This window comes from Manacus vitellinus, unplaced genomic scaffold (assembly GCF_001715985.3).
Source record: "Manacus vitellinus isolate BGI_N305 unplaced genomic scaffold, ASM171598v3 scaffold_75_pilon, whole genome shotgun sequence".
NCBI lineage: Eukaryota > Metazoa > Chordata > Aves > Passeriformes > Pipridae > Manacus > Manacus vitellinus.
Genome location: NW_021940789.1, coordinates 1,077,056 through 1,099,635, shown reverse-complemented (window position 1 = coordinate 1,099,635; position 22,580 = coordinate 1,077,056). Strand labels below are relative to the sequence as shown.

Here is a 22,580-nt window from a genome sequence, read left to right as displayed (position 1 = left end):
CTGCTGCCTGAGTGCTCTCCCAGCTGACCTGGGGATGCCCAAGGACCTTCCTGGGGCTTTTTAGACCTTCTCTATCCATGAGGCCGAAGGCTGGGAGCAGCTCAGCCTCATCCCCTCCCAGACCTCCCTTTTCCTGAGCCTGGCAGGGCTTTCACACCCACGGGATTTTCACAACACTCACCCAGGGCATTAACCCTGTGTGACCCGGGGGTGAATGCCTCTGGAATCACAAAGGAAAACAGTCCCCTGGCCTGCTGAAGGGAGCTCTGATGTCCTCAGAGCTCCAACTCCATGGAGCACAAATAGGATGTTGGATTTTCAGGTTTTCAGCAGTGACACTCAATTAATGTGATTCATTAGTTCTATAATGGAAAGGTTTAAAATAACAGTTGTTCTTCTAGAATTATGCAACCAATATTTCAGAGGCACTTTCCTCTCTTCCCAACCAGCTTTGATTATAGACTCAGGAATGGTTTGGGTTGGGAGGGACCTTAAAGCTCATCTCATTCCACCCCCTGCCATGGGTAGGGACACCTCCCACTAGCCCAGGTTGCTCCAAGCCCCCTCCAACCTGGCCTTGGACACTTCCAGGGATTCCAGGGGCAGCCACAGCTTCTCTGGGAAACCTGTGCCAGGACCTCACCACCCTCACACACAACAATTCCTTCCCATCTATCCCTGCCCTCTGGCAGTGGGAAGCCATTCCCTGTGTCCTGTCCCTCCATCCCTTGTCCCCAGTCCCTCTCCAGCTCTCCTGGAGCCCCTTTAGGCCCTGCCAGGGGCTCTCAGCTCTCCCTGGAGCCTTCTCTTCTCCAGGGGAACCCCCCCAGCTCTCCCAGCCTGGCTCCAGAGCAGAGGGGCTCCAGCCCTGGAGCATCTCCATGACTTTAGTGACCTGCAGAAGCATCACCCACGTGTGGTGTAAGAGCAGGGAGAGATTTCTGGAGATAATCAGCAAATTAATTACTTAAAGTGAGCTCCTGGGCTGAAAGATTTTTCCAGCAATCCCACATGGGAACAGCCTCCCTCTCCCACTGCTCCCACCACACCAACACTTCTCCCTTGGGATGGCTCCTGCAGAAACCCCCACGGGGTTTGCTTTTGGCCATGCCCTGCTTTGGAAAGGGCACAGCAAAGCCCAGCACAGCTCTGCCTGGTGGAAAGGTTGTTCTGAAGAGCTGGAGAAGAGCCAAGAGCTCAGGAAGATTTAAAAGGAAGAAAGCCACCCCTTGAGGTGGAGTCAGCCAGGTCAGACATCCTCAGCCTTGGCTGGATATTTATTCTGCATGGCCTGGGAGAGCCCTTGGTCCATCCCTGGGCACCAGGAAAGGCACTGGGCAGGGGGACAAAGGGGGCTGGCAGTGCTGGCTCTTCCTTTGTCCTTGATCCCTGATCTCCCAGGTGACCACAGTGGGGCTGAGCCAGAAGCCAAACCTGAAAGGGGAGGGGAGCACTGCCCTGGGGATCCCTGGGCTTTGGGACTGGTAACCAGAGGCACTTCTCAGGTTGTATAGAGAATCACAGAATGTTCTGAGTTGGAAGGGACCCACAAGGGTCAGAGTCCAGCCCTTCAGTGAATGGCCCATATGGGATCAAACCACACCCTGGGTGTTTTCAGCCCCAGGATCCAACCAGCTGAGCTCATCTCTGCTGAGCCATGGTCAGTTCAGGTCAAGGACAGTCCCATCTGACCCAGGACAGGGCAGTGCCAAAGCCCCACAGCCCCCTCAGCTTGTTCTCTGTTCCCCCAGCCTGGAGCAGCCCCATCCAGCCCCCTGGGCAGGAATACTCAGTCCCAAACTGTGCTCAGCACCTTTTGGCAGTGTGGTTGATGGGCTGAGCCACAGAGGGCTGGCTGTTGGTTGCTCCTGCAGTTGAGATGATGGTGTGCCAGTGCCTGCAAACATCCTCAGCACTTCACTAACCAACGTGGAGATCCCCCGAGGGTTCACCACGGCAGGGGCAGCATTTCTAAGCTTTAATATCCAAGAATTCAGCCATAAAGCACCTTGGAGGTGCCAGTGGGCAATGCCTGGTGGGCACAGTGACATCCTGGCACCACCCCAGCACAAGGAGCTGCAGCTGCAGCAGAGCCAACCCTGTCCTGCAGGGGAACACTGAGTGATTTTGATCACCTGTGGAGGAGGAGTGTGTGACACTGCCCACATCCCAGGAACAGCCCTGTTCCCAATAAGGTCTGGGATGGACCTGCCCCCAGCAGGGGAGTGGGGTGATAAGCAGTGTTTGTTGTTCCTGCCCAGTCCACATTCCCTGGCTCCCACTCCAGGGCTGGCTCAGCTGATGTTCACTTTACAAAAATAACCCTGGCACCCTGTGGTTGCTATAGTTCATTTTAACCCCTTGTCAGCAAACCCTCATGTGCTGGGGCAGAATGAGGACCAGGGACGGGGGGATCAAACTTGTCTGGGGTGAGACAGGGGGTGAAACAGGGAAAAAGCTGCTGAAGTCACCCAAAAGGGCTGCTTTCACCCTGGGACTGCTGGGTGGCAGCCAGGAAGGGGCAGTGGTGTCGTGGTCATGCAACACAAACAGGAACACCCCCCTGCTCTGTGGCACCGAGGGTTTTACCCAGGAATAAATTCCCTGGGACACAGACAGTGGTGTGGGCTCTGCCCAGGCACCAGTGCCTCCAGATGCAGCCCAGGTTTGCACTGGGAATTTGGAGCAGCCTGGGATCAGCCACATACAGCAAGTTGGATAAGTCCCCAGAAGATGATCCTGGTGGAAAAGTCCTTCTCTGAAGGCCCTTTCAGCAGAAAAGTATCACCTGTGCTCCCAGAGCCTTTCCCCCTCTCAAGCTCTGCAATGTTTCCTATAAATGTGAATGGCCTGCTGAATGCAAAAGACCCAAATTTCATGGGGACTTGAGCTCTTCTGCCCCTAAAGCTTCATCCCCATCATTCCTCTGACCCCTGAACAGTCAGGGTCTTGCTGAAGGACACAGAATAGCAACAATCAGAACATCCAGCTGCTCCCTGGGGACCCACAGCCTGACCCTTCCCAGCCTCCAGTCGTTTGGGTTAAAGAGCCTTTCCTGGCACAAACTGCCAGGTACACCTGAGACTGCCCTGTGTTTCTTCAGCTCCCAGCTGGGAGATCTTCCTCAGCTTCTCTGATGGAGACAGGAGTGGTTGTCTCAGAAGGAGATTTACTCCTTGGGAGGACTGCAGGGAAATGCAGCTGCACACACCTTAAACCAGGGGGGAAATGAGCAGATAAGAGAGTCCTTCTCCAAGAACAGACTCACTCCTGAATCTACAGAGCCCTGGACAGACTCTGTGTGTGTGTTTGTGCAGAAGGAGATGAAAGAAGGAAGCAGGTGAGTCAGGGGAAATGTATCCTCTCGTAAAGCACTCAGAATGATGCCACTAAATGTCAGAGCCCCACGTTATTTTGGTTTTCCTGGCTCTTTCCCCACTGAGAAATCTTCCAGATAGTTTCTGACCTGCATGATTCACCTTCATCCTGCCCACGGACACATGAGAGTAAGGGATGAGGGAAGCAGGTTCCCCCTGTGATGTCCCTGGAATCCCCAGTGCCTCCAGATGCAGCCCAGGTTTGCACTGGGAATTTGGAGCAGCCTGGCATCAGCCACATACAGTAAGTTGGACAGGTCCCTAGAAGATGATCCTGGTGGAAAAGTCCTTCTCTGAAGGCCCTTTCAGGAGAAGAGCATCACCTGATCCCTGATATTCCTGCAGTGCTGGTGTCCATCCCCCCTGCAGGAACATCCCCACTGCCTGCAGGGGCCATGGGCTGAAGGGTCACCCCCACACTCACTCTCACCACCTTGGCTCCAGTAAAATGGGCTGCCAGACCCTAATCTGGGGTGCCAGGGCTGATTTTTCTCCTCCACCCATCAAACTGTGCTTGCAGCACCAAAGTGGGGGTTCACAGCCTCAGGAAATGCATTCTTGGGGGGGTCCCATTTTGCTGCTTCGAGACTCCCTCCACATCCAGGAGAGACCTGGGCTCTTCCAGAGCAGTCAGGCCCCTCAGTTCCCTGCTACAGACAACCCAAAACACCTTCTCATGCCACAAGTTCACTATTTATTCTGATGCACAGAGCCCACCCACAGTGCTGGGCCATGTTCAGGGTGCTGCCCACCCACCCCTGTGCTCTGTCTGCAGCCAAAATACTTCAGGCAGAGTCACAGAATCATTAAAGCTGGAAAAGACCTCCAAGATCACCATGTCCAACCATTAACCAGCACCACCACTATGTTCACCTCTAACACACAACCCCCAGCCTGTCCCACTGGTGCAGCCCCCCGGGATGGCCCCAAAACCCACACACAGAGAAATTCCCCTGGCTGCTGGAAGGAGCCTGGGCTGAATAAAACCTCTGCACATCTTTGGAAGGGTGATCCATGGAGCTCCTGCCCTCTCTCAGCATCCACAGCAGGTTTATAACATTTATAATGTTTATAATGTGAAGGATTTTACCTTCTTCGGCTTCCAGATCCACCAGTGAAGATACCAACACGCCCATCTCCTGACATTTTTTGCTGTGGGCCTTTGACTTCATGTGTTTAGTCAGATTCCCTGAAAAGAAGCAGAAAACAGATTTTGGTCAAATATGGCTCTTTTTTTAGGTTTTTTTTTCCCTCAGTTACAAGTCAAAACTGTGACTCTGAGCCAGACAAAGACCCCTGACTGTCCCCAGGCCACTGGCCTTGACAAATACCCTGTGACACAAGGCCAAGTCCTCCCTTTACCCCTTTGCTGCTGCACTGGGGTGCAAGAGGAGGTGCTGGAAGGGTCGTGTGACCTTTCAGGTGTTGTGCAACCTGAAAAAGCTGTCGGGACACAGTTTTGGGCTTGGGGGGGGAAGAGAAGTCCTGGGTTGCTCTCAGCTGTGATGGTGCAGCAAAGGAAAAATGGTAGGAAAGTAGGGCAGAGAAACACCTCAATGTAGCATCACCTCCCAGCTCATCCCAGCACACCTGGAGGGGAGAAGCTCCTCAGCACCACAGGGTTGGTTCTACCCTGGTTCAAAACACCTGCAGATGTGGCACTTGGGGACAGGGTTTAGCCTTGGCAGTGCTGGGGTAGGTTGGACTCAGTGATCTTAGAGGGCTTTTCCAACCTTAACAATGTCATGATTCTACAATAAAAGGAGGGGTTGAGTTGACAGCAACAAGGAGAAAACCACCTAAACCCTCTTTTCCCCCAGCAGGATGGCTCAGGGGCTCTGGCACGAACCAAAGTGCCAGGGAAAAGTGCTGAGGAGTCCTGGATACCCTCTGGGACACGGGGTCTGCCAGCACTGAGAAAATGAGGTTTTCTTGGGGTCAGGGTGGGAAGAACAGCCCCTGGGAAGGGGAGGAGGGGCTGTGGGGGACACTGGTCCCTGCTCTGGGCCAGGGGGAATGGGAAAACTGGAGAGTATCCTCAGGGAGCACCTCTCTAATTCCACCTCCCACCTTCCAGGTCAATTAGACAGTTATTAACCCCACTTACAGCCAAGGGAAATGCTGAACAAAGGGGAACATTTGTCCAAGGGGGAAAAGTAGGTGGAACAGAGAGAAAAACAAAGGGTAGGAGAAATAAAGAAATAAAGAAAAAGGTCCCATTTTACCTGTTGTCTCCACCTATTATAAATATATATATATATATAAATATATTTACAAATATATATATTTTATATACATCTAAATATATATTTATAATTATATATTTTTATATAAATATATTTATAAATGTATATGTATAATCCATCATAAATGGTTTGGGGTGGAAGAGACCTTAAAGCCCATCCAGTCCCACCCCCTGCCATGGGCAGGGACACCTTCCACTAGCCCAGGTTGCTCCAAGCCCCGTCCAACCTGGCCTTGGACACTTCCAGGAATGGGATTTATGGGCTGAGGAGGATGAGAAGAAACCTGGACTCTGTTGAAGTTCCACCAAGGGCTGTTTAATTCCCCAGCCCAGCCCAGGAGCTGGCTGAGCACTCCCCATTCCCAGGATTTGCCATCAGCCCACCTGGGAGCTGACTTGGAGGGGAGGAAGGAACACCAGGCTTGTTTTTCTCTCCAAAATTAAAAAAAAAAAAAAAAAGAGGAAAAAGTGAATTCTCTGACTTTATTGCAAGGTTCCCTGCAGGCTGAGCTCCCTCAGCTGGTGTCCTGCAACCCGCAGAGCCCCCAGGTCCCTGAGCTGGTGGAGCACAGAAGGCCTCTACAACCTCTGCTCTGCTGCTCTGGACAGCAGAAATAAATAATCAGCTGTTCACTGGAGCAGAGAATTACCTGTGACGCCCTCACATCTCAGAAGAGTCCCATAACCACCTAACTCACTTTCTCTTCAGCCCATGAATTATTTATTTGGCCCATTTTATCCAAAATGAAACAGCTCCAACAGGAAAGACCAGGAGAGACAAAGGCTGACTATATATCCTTGTGTATCTGGCACCCAACCTGGATGTGGATTCAAGGGATATTTAATAATTTAAATGCAGCAAACAGCTCCAGTAAGAGAGATTTATTATTTTTTCAGCTGAAATACCCTCAGCCCCACAGTGAGGACACTCAGGTGGGAGGAGGAGGCCAGCTTGGCTCAGGTCCTTGCTCCAGATCAAACCCAAACCCCTCTTTCTCCACCTTGGACCAGGGGTTTTGTTGTGGACCCAAAGACACCCAGTGAGACAAGAGATGTTCTTGTGGTTCCAGTGAATCACCGTTGTCTGAACATGAAAAACTGTCCCAATGAAAAGTCTCCAACAAGTCCAAATCGTGGCCTCATGGAACTGGAATTTAATGTTGGATCTGACTTGCAAAAATACAAACTGAGTCAAAGTGTTGAAATCAAGCCCTGCTGCTGCTGCCCGTCCATCAGAGCCCTGCCAGCCTGGCTGGCAGAGGGACCCAGCTCTGCCCAGCCCCAGCAAAGCCCTGCCTGGAGCCCCTGCAGGGACAAGAGGCAGAAAATCAGCCCAAGGAAACCCTGCTGGGACCAGGGGGTCGTTGGTTCTGCTCTGTGGCACCCCTGAGCTCAGCTGTGATGCCACAGTGGGATGAGTGGGGAGGGGGCACTCGCCAGGAATTTTGGTGCTGCCACAGCCCCCAGACAAGCTCAGGAATTCCCTGTTCTCCATCCCCCTGGCTTTGGCTGCACCAGGAGGGGATTACATTGATTCCTGAGGGGATAACATTAATTCCTGAGGGGAGGGGGCTGCTGAAGGCAGTGTCTGGGGCAGGACTGCAGCCCCCCTGCACTGCAGGGGCCAAGGGGATGGGAAAACTCGTGGGCACCTCTCTAATTCCACTTCCCAAATGACAGGCAGGTTAATTAGACAGTAATTAACCCCACTTACAGCCAAGGGAAATGCTGAACAAAGGGGAACATTTATCCAAGAGGGGAAAGTAGTTGGAATAGAGAGAAAAATAAAGGGTAGGGGAAATAAAATTCTCAGTGGGCCTTAGTGGCCACCGTGGCCCCCTCAGCTTCTCAAAGGCTGCTGGGACACAAAGGTCCCTCCTGCTCCCTCAGCCCCAGTGCCTTCCCATCCCTCTCACTCTCCCTTGCTGCTGCAGGAGCAGGGCAGGATGAGATCTCACCCCCAGCCCTCCACTCCCTGCCCTCTGCTGAGCCCCAGCTCCCTCCTGAGCAGCACTTTGGGTTCCCAAACGCTGCCAGAAGCCACCAGTGTCACTTCCCTTTTCCTCTGCCTTCCCTGGAGGCAGCTGTCCTTGTGCAAGGCACCCCTTGGCTGCTGCCCTTCCTGCCCCAGAGGCTCAGGGGGAGCTGGAGCCACAGCACAGGCAGTGCCAACCCCCGTGCCAACGAGTTCATGCCAAACACCAAAGCACCAACTCATTGCAAAAGTTGCTTTCCTTCCTCCTCTACTTTTTTTCTGCTTTCTCTCTTCCCTCACCCTCCTTTGGCCAAACACCAAAGCACCAACCCACTGCAAGTGTTGCTTTCCTTCCACTTCTCCTTTTCTTCTGCTTTCTCTCTTCCTTCGTCCTCATTTGTTCACCCAACACTGATGAACGAGATCACCCTGCAAAGCTCTGGGTGCAAATCTCCCCCTGCCCATCCCAGCACACCAAGAGAAATCCCAACAAAACAGAGGGATGCTGGAATCCTTTCAGGGAAGGGAGATTCAGCAGGAGGGATTCTCATCTGACCCCTGTGCAACAGTCTAAGGAAGTTAAAAGCTGGAGGCTCCTTTCCACCATGAGCTATCATCCTGGGAGCAATTTGGAGGACAAGGATATTTATCTTATCAGAGCTCTTCCTCTAGTTTGTGTTTTTTTAGACCCCTTAATTAATGCTGGCAGGATTAAACACTAAAGTCCTTTGGCAGATTTCCAGGAAAATCAACACCACTTTGCCGAAGTAAAAGTTGGATATGAATCCTACCAGGAAAGACTTGTTGCCTTCCAGAGTTTTGGCTCCCAACTTAAAAAATAATAATAGAAAAACCCGAAAACCACACAGCATCTCTTCCTTGAAAACCCTGGAAAAAACAGATTGGAAAGAGCAGGAGAGAAACTATGAGGCAGAGAAGCTCATTTAGGCAGCAGAGAACTTACACTGAACCCTGAGCAGGTAAATGGGTCTCACTAAGGATTGTTCACCACAGAATTCCCAGATTTGGAATAAACTGGCTATATTTAAATAATGTCAGGAATGGGGGGAGGCTGGGAGGCCTCTGCAGCCATTGGAGGAGCACAGGCAGTGTCAGCACAGCTCTCACCACGCCTGCCCACAACTCTGCGTTCCAGCTGCCTAAGCCCTTCTGATGCTGTGAGGTCTTATTTGGGACTTCAAGCAGCTTAAATCCTTGTGTTGTTTGGAGAAAGCCAAAACTCCAGTGTTCCAAAAGCACCTAAAGCAGCTTAACAGGGACTAGAACTGATTTCCCAGTCCAATTTAAAGAGGGAAATTAATTTTTCGGAATATTCGTTATTATATTTTAGAGGTGGCAGAGTTAAAGAAAAATGTAGGGAAAGGAAACATTAGGATTCCTGAACAAATGATCCTGTCTGTGTTGGGGATACACAAAGCTTTCGAGTTCTCCTATCAAATATGATCAGTTCAGCAACAAAAACAAGAAAACCCCAAACAAACCCAACAAGTGACCAACTGTGTGATCTGAGCATGGAGGCAGCACCAGGACACGGGCACAGCTCCCAGGGCTCCCATTTTTCTCCTTTAAAATACTTTGCAAGGAGAGCAACAGCTGCAGCAAACTCCCTTTTGGACAGGCTGGGAGAGCTGGGGGGGTTCCCCTGGAGAAGAGAAGGCTCCAGGGAGAGCTGAGAGCCCCTGGCAGGGCCTGAAGGGGCTCCAGGAGAGCTGGAGAGGGACTGGGGACAAGGGATGGAGGGACAGCACACAGGGAATGGCTTCCCAGTGCCAGAGGACAGAGTTAGATGGGATATTGGGAAGGAATTGTTGTGTGTGAGGGTGGGGAGGCCCTGGCACAGGTTGCCCAGAGAAGCTGTGGCTGCCTCTGGAATCCCTGGAAGTGTCCAAGGCCAGGTTGGAGCAACCTGGGCTAGTGGGAGGTGTCCCTGCCCATAGAGGGGGTGGAATGAGATGAGCTTTAAGGTCCCTTCCAACCTAAACCATTCCATGCCTGTTATGATTTCACTGTGAGAGAACCAACCACAGGCCAATGCTCTTCATCCCAGATAGATCCTTGAACCAGATTTTATGTGGGATTTAAATAATGCACAGGCCTGGATTTAGGTCTCAGTGTGGAGATAATGTCCTCAAGTGAGACTTTATGAGAAGGAAAGCTTTAATTTATGTCATTTATGGGGCAAAATATTTCAATTTATAAATTTTTATTAATATCTTTTATACTTATTGACATAAAGATTAAAAGAGAATTTGCACTTCAGGTCTGCCTGTATTGATATGGGCTATAAAATATGAGTCACCCTCTGGATCAAACCTATCAAAACTGTTCTTCCAGAAGGGTACCCAGGCTGGGTGTGCAGGTTCCAAAATCCTGGGAATTAGTACATTTTCCATTAAGGCTTGTGCTGAGCCTTTAACAGCAGCACTATTTAGACAAAATAACAGTTAATATTTCACTGAACTCACCAGTCCTTCACTTCCAGCCCTCATTCCTTTTTTTTTTTTTTACCTTTCTCTGGTTAAAGAACCTTTTTGCTCACAGTGTTTCATCTCCTGTCTGGACCATTGGGTCATTTTCTGTTCCCAGAACACCACATTGTGGAAGGGAACAGCAAATTCCTGAGGATAATTTTGTTCTCATCTTGCTGGAGGTTTGTGAGGGACCAAACCCTTCTCCCAGCAGTGGCTCCACAGGGATGCTCAGAGCCTTTCCCTCCTCTCAGTCATTAAGGAAGGGCCTCAGCACACAGGGATATTTTGCAAATGCATCCATCAGTGCCCCAGCACACGGGGATATTTTGCAAATCCACCTCTCCCTCTGCCCTGCTCTCCCAGCACTTCATTCTCCAGGAGCCTTCAGCCAGTTGGACCCACTCTGCACTTTCCAGAGGAGGCTTAGCAGGAGCTGAGTCTCCTGGAGCAGGAACAACAACACACTGTGCAGCCACAGCCCTGCCTTTAAGGGCTGAGGGGGTAATGCTTTTAATATATGAACCTGTTCAATAACCTCCCTGCCTGTCAGGGGCTGATTTAAGGAACTGCAAACTAATTTATTAAAGGAAGGCTGTGGCTGAGGACATGGAGAAGTCTGGTGTCTGGAAACTGTGAGTGGCCCAGACTATCAAATGGGTCTCTTCAGCCAACAGGCACTGATGTCCTTCACACGAGCACCTTTTAAATGAATATGAAGCTTCTTGTCCCTGGTGACCCCCGAGCAAAGGCAGCAGCGTTGGCACAGCCTGTTCCCCACGCTGTGGCCAGAGATCTGGGGGAAACTGAAGTCATCAGGACGTGAGAGGCTGATGTGAGGCTGAACTAGAACAGAAAATAGCTGTGGAGAAGGAGAATGTCTGCACAGGGGGGACGTTAATGTGCCAACACTGCCCCACAGCCCCAGGGCACCCCAGGGCAGGAGGGCCAAGGGGCTCTGCTTCCCTCCAGGGGCTGGAAAGGAGGGACCAGGGAAGGCTGGGTGAGGAAAAAGCTCTCCCTGACCTTCCTGAAAGGGAAAACTGTAAGACTGCAGCTTTTTCTCCATTTCCTTCCTGCTAAGAAAACAATGAAGAAGCTGCTTAACCTCTTTTAAACAACCTCTTGGAGGCCACGGTCACAAACCTCTTCGGGGAGCTCCACAGTGGAGGCAGAGACACCTCATTAAAGAGGCACCTTTATACCTGGTCCAGAGACATAAAATCAAGTAAATCTTTACAAAATTTCCAAGACTGTTGTTTCCATCAGCTAAATGAGCACACACACACACAAAAACAAAAACCTCATGGATTTGCTTCAAAATAATAATAAAAAATAAATTTCCCCTGCAGTTCAGTAACCCAAAGGAACAGCTTTGCTTCCAGGGACAGAAAGGCACAAAAAACCAGACAATTAGTGAAAAGGGAAAAATATTTTGCTGCAAAAGTTTTCCCAGTTCTTGGAACACAGATATGGATATTCTGGAGTGGGGGGTGAGGTACATTTTAACCAGATAAAGATCCTCATTAAAATTACGAATAAAAAAACATTAACTGCTTCCAGCCTAGCTGAGAGTTTAGAGCATTAGATCATGCTGGAGAGATCTACCACAGCCAAAATGAAGACAGCTCCACAGAGATCCCCCTGGAGTTCATGCTGAAGGCTAAAATTAACTTTGGAAAGCTGATTTCTAAAAAAGCTTCAACTCAGCTCATATTTTTGCCAGTGCAGCCCAGCACAAAAGCTGCAGCTTCTCCATTCTGCAACGAACTGTGGTTGCAAAACCACCCCAACCCCCCCAAAGGAGGCTCCCAACGAATCAGGGCCCAAACAAACCCATTCTGGACTGTGCAAAATCCAGTCCTGCAAACCCCCTGCACCTCCAGGTCACACTCCAGCACCACCAGCACTGGTTCTGCAGCTGGTGGTTTTATCAACACACGTTTTTCTCACTCTCCAGCAACTCTTCCATAGGTCCTTGTGTCTTTTTCCCCAAGTTCTGGGGAGTATCAACACCCCCCAGGACACAGCCAGGCTCTGACAGTCCCCCCCTCCCAACAAAGAGCCCTTTTCATGCAATTCCAAGTCACCATCATGCAACTATTTATCCTGAAATCGCTGATCCAGGGAAGTCCTGCCCATTCCATGCATCCACAGGCAAATGGATACTTTCCCATTCAAATCCCAACACGGGGTTGTTGGGTTTGTTTGGGTTTTTTTGAAGGAAGCATTTCCATGCTCCCTTCCCCATGCCAAGCCAGAGAAGGGAAGCCCCTTGGAGGCTGTTTGCAGTGGGTACAGTCAGTGCTGACAGATCTTGTGCTTCAAGGGAGCAGAGATGAAGAGCAAAGCAGCCAGAGAGAGATGGTGAAAAGGATGGTTTGATCACAGCATCCTGAACAAAAGCCTCAGAGAAGCATGGTGGGAAGCGAGGTGAAGTGAAGGGAGAGGCTGAATGGATTCACCTCTCAAAGGGAAACCTCAGAACAAAGGAAAAGCAAGAGGGGAGGAGGAAGAAAATGAACCAGAAATAGCTCCAGGCTGGGAGGGTGAGAAAGAACCATCACTGGGACCTGCAGCATGAGAATCTGGCCTCGAATTCAGTCTCACTTCCCCACAGTCCCAGTGACAACCAGCACGTTGTTACCCAGAGATCACCCCCAGCTTTACCAGCCAAGCTCCAGGCACTGCCCACCCGGCACCACCCGTGTCTGGGTCTCTTCTCTAGCAGGGACATGCCCTCCACTGTCCCTTCTGGGCCAGCACATGTGCCACAGCCCAGGCAGCACCCAGTGCCTCCTGCCCACACCCCCACTGTGCCACTCCCTTGGGCGACACCGGTTTTTGACTATCCCTGCTGTGGCACCTTCTGAGACCTGCAATGATGGAGCTACAGACAATGGACATTTTAGCATATCTTGAGTTGGAAGGACCCTCAAGGATCATCCAGTCCAACTCCTGGCCCTGCACAGACACCCCAGCAATCCCACCCTGTCCCTCAGAGCATTGTCCAAACCCTCCTGGAGCTCATTATTTACGTCAAACTATAATCAAGAAACTCAACTCCTCGCCTTTATTACAAAACTTGCTGCAACCAAGGATGGAGGGGACACTGGTCAAACCCACAGCACCAGACTCCTACAGTAAGTTAAAGGGACCTGGGCACCTCTGGCACTTCTGAAAAGTCCCATTACCCACTGATTGTTGGTTTGTGCACGTTCCTGACAATGTTCACTCACACACTCACTGAGGCAATGACAAAGGGCTCTCGCAAAGAATGTCTAGTGGCAGTGAGGCTGTGGATCATTAATGACTAATTAATGGCAATTAATGTCCTGGAATGGAGGTCTTTGGAGAAAAAAAAGCCTACTGATATGATATAGAAAATGTGGAAGCCACATGCAACTGAGGAGGATGAAGATGGGCAGTGCCAACAGATCTCGAGAGCACCAGCATGAAAAGCCACCCAAAGATGTATCCAGGTGCTCCATCAGGGATGTTTGCCTGGAGCTCCTGCTCTCATTCTGGGGTGGTTTTGGGTGTAAACCCTGTGTTTCAGGCTCATTCCCTTTAGGAAGCACAAGTAGGATGGCGCAGGCTGGGACGTGCAGCCGGAATGCAGGGCTCTTCGGAAAACATCAGCCAGTTCAAGGCTCCCTCGGCCCCCTCCCTCCAGCTCCTGGCGTTTTCCAGCCCCTGGGAAGGCTTTCCCTTCCCCTGTGCCCCCGGGAAGGCTCGTAAGTGAGAGCAGAGGAGCCATGAGCTCTTACCTTTGGTTTTAAAAGCAAAGTTACAGTACTTGCAGACGTACGGCCTGACGTCTGTGTGCGTGCGAATGTGTTTCTTCAGCATGCTGGGTTTCTTGCAGCGAATTCCACACTCCTCACAAACATACTTCCCTCTTCCACGGCCTCGCACATACACATACTCTTCGTTTGATTTGTACCTATGAGCAACAGGTGTCATGATAAAGGCAAAAAAAAAAAAAAAAAAAGAAGAAGCAGATTCCCACCTCCAAAGAAGTCACAGGTCTCGTCACTGACCCCACCGCGGGTCTCGGTTACCGTTCGGGAGCTCTGGGCCATCAGGCTAAATACAAAATATCTTCAAAAGCTTTTTTTTCCCTCGTCTGGAATGTGTTCTTGTGTCCTGCATCTGCTTGTGTGTGCAGGCAAACAGCCCAAAGGCTGAGATCAGTCACCCAAACGTCCTGGTTTTGCCCATCCTCAAACACAAACTGAGGCACTCGGGAGGCCCTGGGGAAGGTGTGTCCCAGTCCAGCCCAGCTGCCTCAGTCATCTCTCTCCCATCAAATATGCACAGTCTGTCACTGCACCATGAAAAGTCCTGAGGAACCTCCTGGGATCCAACCTGGTTGTATCCCAGCTAAAATTCCTGGGATCCAACCTTCCCACCCACTGGGACGAGAGAAAAGCCACCTGAGAAGACACTGATGCCACACTTCAAGCTGTGATCCCTGCCCAGACTCCTGATAGGATGGGACACCCAGAATGGACACAGAGAGAAGAAAACATCCATTTTTTTTATAAATAAATTGTGCTACCACTAAATGTAACCAGCACAGACTCCAGGCTCTTTCATCTTTGGCACAACATCATGGCTTAGGTTTACCCAAGAGACTGACATTGGTCATCCATCCTTCCCTCACATTATACAGTCACTTCTTTTTTGCCCAGGTAACATGATGGGGGTTTGAAAAATACTCTTAAGACTGAGACGAGTCATTTAGTCTCCTGCTGCTCAGCAAATGAAGTCTGCAATTTCCTGTACTTGCAGCACAAGAAGAATAAGGTAACACAAAATTGGTCCCCTCAGATTTTCAAGAGGCCACGTTTTTGAAGCACTGTACTTCTTGCAACTCATTTTTCTATGCAGTAGGAATTAAGTCTGGTCTTCAGAAATCTCCAAACATCCACCTTGGAAAATCAGGCCTTCTAAAGCCTCTTAATAGGGGATCCAAAGACAGACAACACCATCAGTCACCTCTTAGTATCTTCCCAATAAAGCCTATTCCAAACCAGAATGATGAGAAAACAGCAGCCAGACTGAAGAATAATTGAATAAAAACAGCTGCACTAGAATAGACTGAGCACTTAAATAAGTGAATACAGAATAAATCCTAAACCCCTGTGTATTCATAACGAAGAAAAAAAAAGTAATTTAAAACTGATTAAAAAATACACAAAGATCATTAATCCAGCCCTGAGCTGATGGGATGAGAATGTCATGGTTTGCACAGGATGCATCCATGGAAATACATCCCAGTTACCTGCAAGAGTGGATTTAGAGGCAGGGAAGTCACAAGGACCCCTTCATGTCCCACCCAGGCAGAACATTGTTTCATTGCTTAGGAAGAGTCCAGGCAATCTCAGCTCCACGTGGGTGTTTGGGGGACCCACTACACCTGAAACTCAGATTAATCTTCCTGGGTGGCCCCTGGGAGGGGTGAGCTCAGCACTAAACCCTTCCCCTCCTGCCAGTGGTGCCTGAGCCCTGTGGCAGAGATGGGAGTGGATGCTCAGAGGATGCTGAGTAGGTCATTCCTGAAGGTGATGGGGGCACAGAGTCAGGTTTGGACACAGACTAGAGAAGAGAGAGGAAAATGGGTGTCTAGAGGGCCCCACTTTGTACCAGCACCAGCACCAGCACCACCAGGTCTCAGTGTCCAACATGTGAGGGAACAGTCTGTGTTTCTGTCCTTCAGCACCAGCAGTTCTCTAGATCATAACCAGGGTCATCTGGCAGCCCAGATCCTCTATTTTATCTCTTGTGATTGAAGCCACAGCAATGCCATCTACTCCATGCCATTCCCAACCCTCCAAAAACAAACTCAACCCCAACAGAATCTCCAAACCCCAACATCAAAACCCTTCATCCCAAGGTTCTCATTATGTGGTCAGAGGGGACTGAGCTGAGGGCTGAAGAGCTCCCACTGTCTCCCAGCCTCCAGCCCAGTATGCCCAGTTACCTCCATTCCAGGGCACACATAACTAATTGTTAGGGATGGCCCATGGCCCTTTTTCAGTTGGTGACTCAATGTTCAAGCAGCAAAGGAGCAAAAGGAATCAGGAATCCTGATTTCTCCTCTTCTGTTCCAATTTGTATTTGAGGTTTCCTTCTCGCCCTCCTTTCTCCCTGTCATTGTGCTGGCAATCACCTGGCCATTTAAAAAATGAAATTGCTCCTTTATCAGCCTTGTACTTGCACTACCCCTAATTACACTCTCACATGGAAATCTCTGAGCGAGCTCTTTGTGTCCAACAGTCCCTTCATCAGCCTCATTAAAGCAATCAGGGCTGGCTCCTCTGCAGAAAGGGGGACATGTGATTTAATCTGAAATTAGACACTGCAGCTTATCTGACACTCTGGGAGACTGAGCCATCCTTCAGCACAGGTATCTTCCTACAGTGTCCAACAGGTAGGGAGAGCAGAGAAATAGGAAAGGAAAGTAACCTAAAGGAACCCCAACCCAAACCAGGAGAGAGCAAGAGGTGACAGTGCCACAGCCCAGGGAATGCTGCTGCAGATGCCATCTGCCAGCACTGAAGGCTGCAGAGTGTTTATGGAGATAACTCTTCAGTATGATGCTGGTCCCTCTGCTCATGTGCTCATATGATTTGTATCAGAGAGACAAACCAGGGACAGGTCACTCTGTGTGAGGATTTGCCCCGGACAAAGGCTCTTCCTGCTCCATAAGGTTTGCTGTAACCAGATCCCAGGAATAGCCACGGCTGGAGCTTGTGTCAGCAAATCTGGCCTCCTCTCCCTGAGCACTGTGGAATTCACAATCCCATCATTAGCACCTCACACCTCCTGCAGGGCCACACTCCATCTAACACCGAGAGGATCGGAGAGGCAGAGGGGGGAACTGGCCATTATGAGCCCAGAGACTAATTTAGGAAATAGTTCTTTCAAACAGACATGGAAAAAGATAAAAACTGAGGTATTTGATGCATCTTTGAAAGGTTATTTGCTGCTTTCTGTTGAATTTTGTTCAACCACTACAAACACTTTCCAGAGCAGGAGGAACTGGCACAGCCATGGGATGACCACCAGCAGCACCAGATTCAGAGACCTGAGGGCCCCAAAATGGGCCATCACTGGCAGGAGGCACAAGAAACCCAGCAATGGAAAAACATGAACCTGGAGAAAGCTTTGTCTGAGCTCTTTCCCTAAAACTTAGTTGAAACCCAAAGCCACAAAGCATTTCTTCTTTTGAGGCCTTAGGAGGTTTAGTTCTCAATATCTGCTGTTACAAATACCTGACTATCCTGTTTAGCCACAAACACTTCTTTTTTTTTCCTCTCAGTGCTCTGAGCCACATCCAAAATCTTCATGTGGCTGAAAACCACACGATGAAACCTTGGCCAGCCAGGGGGGAAGGAAGTTTGGTGGTTTGCAGGCAGGAAAGAGGGAGCAGGTTCCTGGGGGACTCATTGCTCACAGCTGGGCTGAATCACCCCTTCTCCCCTGCTTCCCTCAGCCCCCAGGAATGTACCTTGCCCTGCAAAGTCTCTGCTGGTGTGACCTTGCAGCTCACACCCTCCCAGTGGTTTACACCTCTTTGCAAGTGTCACGTAGGCAGCGACTGTGGGAATTCCACACTTTGAAGCTGTACCGTGGTTAAAAACACCCCAGGACAGTTTTGCAGCCACTGAACAAGTATTTCCTCAACTGCTTTTGACATTTGATGAACTCCCTTGTTTGCTTTTTGGATTTGGGGGCCATAGTAACAGGAATGGGATATCTGATCCCTTTCCTCCAGCTCACCCTCCAGTGAACCCAGAGTTGTTGCCTTCGGTGTCAGTCTCTGGGTTTTACTGATGGCACATTTCATCTGTCATCAGGCTGCCCCTCATCTGCCTTGGCTGAACCCTTAGGAAGTTCCTGACAGTCTGCCCTGGGTTCAACTCATCTAACTGATGTTTTATGCCACCTGCAAAATTTGCCAGATCGTGGATAAATGTGTCACTACCTCAGTGTCACTAATTTTATTAAGTTTATGGCCCTTCTCACAACTCCCACTAAATGGTTAGACCACTTCTAAATTATTAGACCACTTCTGAAACTGTGTGTGCAGCAGAAGCCCTTGGTCTTACCCATTGCATCCCAAGGGAAACTGCAGGTGGGAGACCCTGCAGGACTGTGCTGAGGGTCACCACACACAGAGGTGTGTCCTCAGGGCCAGACAGTCACTGAAATCTCCCCTAACTCATGCCAAGCTACAGCAGAACAAACAGAAGGATTCCTTTACAAAACCCAGACCAGACAATGTAATTTCCAGGTTTCTAAAAGCATCATAAAACCCTCCAGTATCTCAATTTACCAGACAGGGATACTGCACCAAGACAAACAAGGAGCTTCCAAAGAATGGCACAGCACAACAGAGGAAGGGCTGGGTATGGAGACAGGACCTGGCACAGAAATCTCCTCTTTCCTGGCTGCAGGGATGGATCTTTTGCAAACAGGAGTTGCCAATCTCCAGTGGAAGTGCAGGAGAAGTCAGAGCTGAACAAGTCTCCACCATTCAGGATGGACACGCCCAGGGAAGCCTGGGGTGAAGGTGGCACTGTGACCACCAACCTGCTTGAGTCAGGCACCAGCAGCTCCAACAAGGTTTAACACTGGCAGTTTTACACTCCCCAGGATGACCCAGCAAACCCAGGGCTCCTCCTTGACCAAACATCAGAGCACAGTGGGGCCCTCGTTTTGAGTGGAATTTAATTCAGATAACAAGTCAGGATGGATGCAGAGATCAATTATCTCCTTTCTCTTTGAGCCCAGACATCCAGCCAGCTTCTTACCTGGCACTGTTTGTGCCCCTGTCCAAGCCATAAGCAGCCAGTGTCTCCAAGGAATTGGTGTGGGAAATGGTGTGGGAAACGGTGCCAAAGGCTTTCCCAAAGCCCAGGCAGACACATCCACAGCCTTCCTCATCCACTGCATGGTCACCTTGTCACAGAAGGAGACCAGGCTGGGCAAGCAGGACCTGCCTTTCCCAAACCCACGTTGGCTGGGCCTGATCCCTGTGATGGGACTCAGAGTGATCTGCTCCATGACCTTCTCCAGCCCCAAGATCAGGCTGACAGGCCTGGAGTTCCCTGGATCCTCCTTCTGCCCCTGCTCCTGCCACATTTGCAAACCTCCAGCCAGGACTGCTGGGAAATGATGGAATGTGGCTTGGTGAGCATTTCTGCCAACTCCCTCAGCACCCCTGGGTAGATCCCATCCAAGACTTGTGTGTCTAAGTGGTGCAGCAGGTCCCTGACCATTTCCCCGGGGTTTATGGGGGCTTCCTTCTGCTCCCTGTTCTTCTGTTCCAGCTCAGGGGGCTGGGCACCCACAGAAAACTGATCTCACTGTTAAAGACTGAGGCAAAATACCTCAGGAGTTCCTTCTTGAAGAATGTCCAGCCTTCCTGGACTCCTGTGCCCTTCAGAGTGGCTTCCAAAGGGACTCTGCCAACCTAAACTGGCCAAAGTCTGCCCTCAGGGAGTCCAAGGTGGCATCAAGTTCTGCTGCCCCCCCTCCTGACCCCCATGACTGCAAAGTGCACATCAGTTCAGCCAGGGGCTCCAAAGGCAACTCCAGGAATAAAAATGCATCCTGCTCATTTCCTCCCTGTGGGAACTGAACCTTAGATAGGGTGAGGAGGAGGAATTTATGGCACTGCAAGAAAACCAGAGATGATCACACAGGACAGCTCAGGCCTGTTCTGTTCCTTTCTGCTTTTTATAATATCCCTGGTGGGTGCCCAGAGCTCAGCTCTTACCTAAGGCAATTTTCCACATTTCTTTGAGTGGGAAACAATGAAGTGGGTGTGTCCCCACAGTGCCCTCCTCGTGATCCCAGCCCTGCCAGCACGACCCCCCTGGCACTGTGTGGGACACGCAGTGATGCTGCCACCATGGGTGGCCAAGGCACTGTCCTAAAGCAGGTCAGTGATTCTCCAGCTTGTCTGAAAAACATGAACACTGGCAGAGTCCATATTCCATTGAAAAACCTCCCAGGAATTGCTTCCTGTAGCAGTGCCCTGTGCCCGGGCAGCCAGACCACCGGGAGTGGGGAGGGCAGTGTCACCCAGGCAAAGGAAATGTCTCCTGATGGCATCACATCTGGGACACTCTGCCCAGGGTTTTGTGCTTCCAAAGTCAAATGGGGTCAGAAAAACAGAAAAAAACGGGAGGGGAGCAACATCTCTGGTGAAGGGGATGGAAGAAAAGGTGAATTTGGGGGGAAAAGATAAAAAAGTGAGTCATTCTAACATTCAACTGAACCACAGACAGTAAAAGGTGGAGGGACAGGCCAACGATGTGGGAAGATGTAAGAAATGCTCAGGGTGGGGAGACATCTATTATTGACACTTATCCTGCAGAGGGAAACCAAGAAGTGGAAAATTCAAGCTAAACATGAAAAAGATGGACAATGTGTTCAAGGAGGTTTTCCCAGCACAAACTGTGGTGTGGATCTGAGCAGGATGACACCTCCTGAATGTGCAGCTTTAAAGAACCTCTCACTGGACACAACTTCTTGCTGCAAATGCACTGCAAGAGCTGACAAAAACATTGACACCTCTGTAACATGCACAGAGGGCTCTCCAGAGATGGGCAAACAGGGAAATCAACACAGAAAACATCCAGAAAAACCCAAATCTACACAGAAGTTTTTACTAGCACAAAAACACAGGCCTAAGGATGACTTTTAATGGCATTTCTCCATCAGCAAAAGCAAATCCTCTTGCCAGTAGAGCCTGTTTTGATGGAAGAGTTGTGGGATACGGGGACAGGAGGCTCTGTGGCTGCATGAGCTGCTCTGCTGTGTCTGATCCCTCATCCTGGAGCTGCCCCTCCAGGAGTGTCCAAGAGAGACCCTGGGATCTCCTCCAGTTAAATGAACCCAACACAGAGCAAGGACAATGTGAGCAAACACTGTGTTTGGATGGAGAACTGCAAACCCAGAGCAGTTCTCTGTTACTTCTCTGCATGTTCTGCTTGAGTGAAGGATTGATTCAATTTTGGGTTGTGGCATCAGATCTCTTCCAGTCTAATAGAGGGAAAATTACAGTTCCACTCATTATGGCTCTCTGTGCTGTGATACAGCTTCATCCTCTCCAGCTTTGATCATTTAATTGTCACTGCAAACCACCAGGAAAACACAGCACTGGCAGAAAAAACAATGTCAATACTATTATGCTGCTCTACAAGGGCTGAGACCCTGGGGTTGATTGCTAAAGTGCAATTAGGGAGGAAACCAGACTGAAAAAATGAAAGTACAGCCAGAGCAAGGGGAAAGTATTTCATCCCTGCCAGGGGGTCACCTTTAGCCACCAAGGCACGAAGAAATGTGGAAGGACATTGATTGTCTGCACAGACTAATTAGTCCCTCCTGGGCTTCCCTTCCATTAAATCCAATTGCAGGAGCAGAGAGGTAATGCAGGAACTTGCACAGTCTCTCTCCTTGTTTAATGATTGAGCCACGTGTCCCTGTCCTCAAAATGCCACACAACAACCAGGCAGCTCTTGCAGAGCACGTGCAATGCAAACTCCTCAGCCCACCACCACAGGGGCATAAAGAGGGGAGGAAAAGGAACTAATGATCTGCTGCAGTGTTTTGTGCTGACAGGGATGTGGTGGCAGCATCACAGAGCATCTCATCTGCCTCCCCCCTCTCCCTGCCCTTTTTTGATGGTTTCCCTGGATGTTTTTAGAATAAATTAAAGCTCCATCACTGCCAGTGCAAGGCTGGGATTTTTGTATTCCCAGCACTAGTCAGACAGGTTAGGTCATGACCCAAAAGCCCACGTGGGTAAGCACACACACTGTTCCCTGGGCACTGCTCCAACACCACCTTTTCCCTTTTGAAGATCAAACACAAACAGAATAAAATACGAGATTAAAAAAAAAAAACAACCAAAACCCAACCTCCCCAAACACACACAGCTGATTCATAAAATATTCAGAGTGAAAGTCTAGCACAGAAATCCCCACAGATGACCTGTCTCAGTCCCATTTCTTCCTGCCCTGCTCCCATCAGGATTGATTAAATCATTTCCAACAGCAACGACTCCGCCGGCTCAGGGTGACTCTGCTCTGACACAGACACTTCTTCTCCCCAAAACAGCTTTTCCTCCAAGCTCTTCCTATTCTTCTAAGTGCTGTGAATGATTCTGGATGCCATGGCTGCTTTAATTACAGGCTGATTGCTGTCCCTTTGTTGCTCGTGGTGTCAAGGAGGAAGGGCTGCCTTTCCTGGCCCCAATCCAGCACCTCATCTCTCCCTGGGCCTGGGAGGCTCTGCAGGGGCTGCAGGGGCTGGAACACTTGCTGGTCCTAAGGAGATCATCAAGTTCTTGAATAAAGTGTTCTGGATTGTCAGGTACAAGTCCAGAATCATTCCAAGCTGTCCTGAGGATGCTGAATGGAAATGAGTCCAGAGGAGGCCCCGGAGATGCTCCAGGGCTGGAGCCCCTCTGC

General features: G+C 50.0%; 1 protein-coding gene across 1 annotated transcript in view; it reads right to left on the bottom strand.

Moving 5' to 3' along the window:
• HIVEP3 (human immunodeficiency virus type I enhancer binding protein 3) overlaps window positions 1-22,580 on the bottom strand; it is a 297,766-nt gene that overhangs the window by 9,271 nt on the left and 265,915 nt on the right. The window contains exons 9-10 of the mRNA XM_025896340.2: window positions 13,857-14,032; window positions 4,468-4,566 (exon numbers count right to left, since the gene is read on the bottom strand). Of these exons, the coding sequence (XP_025752125.2) occupies window positions 4,468-4,566; window positions 13,857-14,032 (275 nt within the window). The remainder of the gene's footprint in view (window positions 1-4,467; window positions 4,567-13,856; window positions 14,033-22,580) is intronic.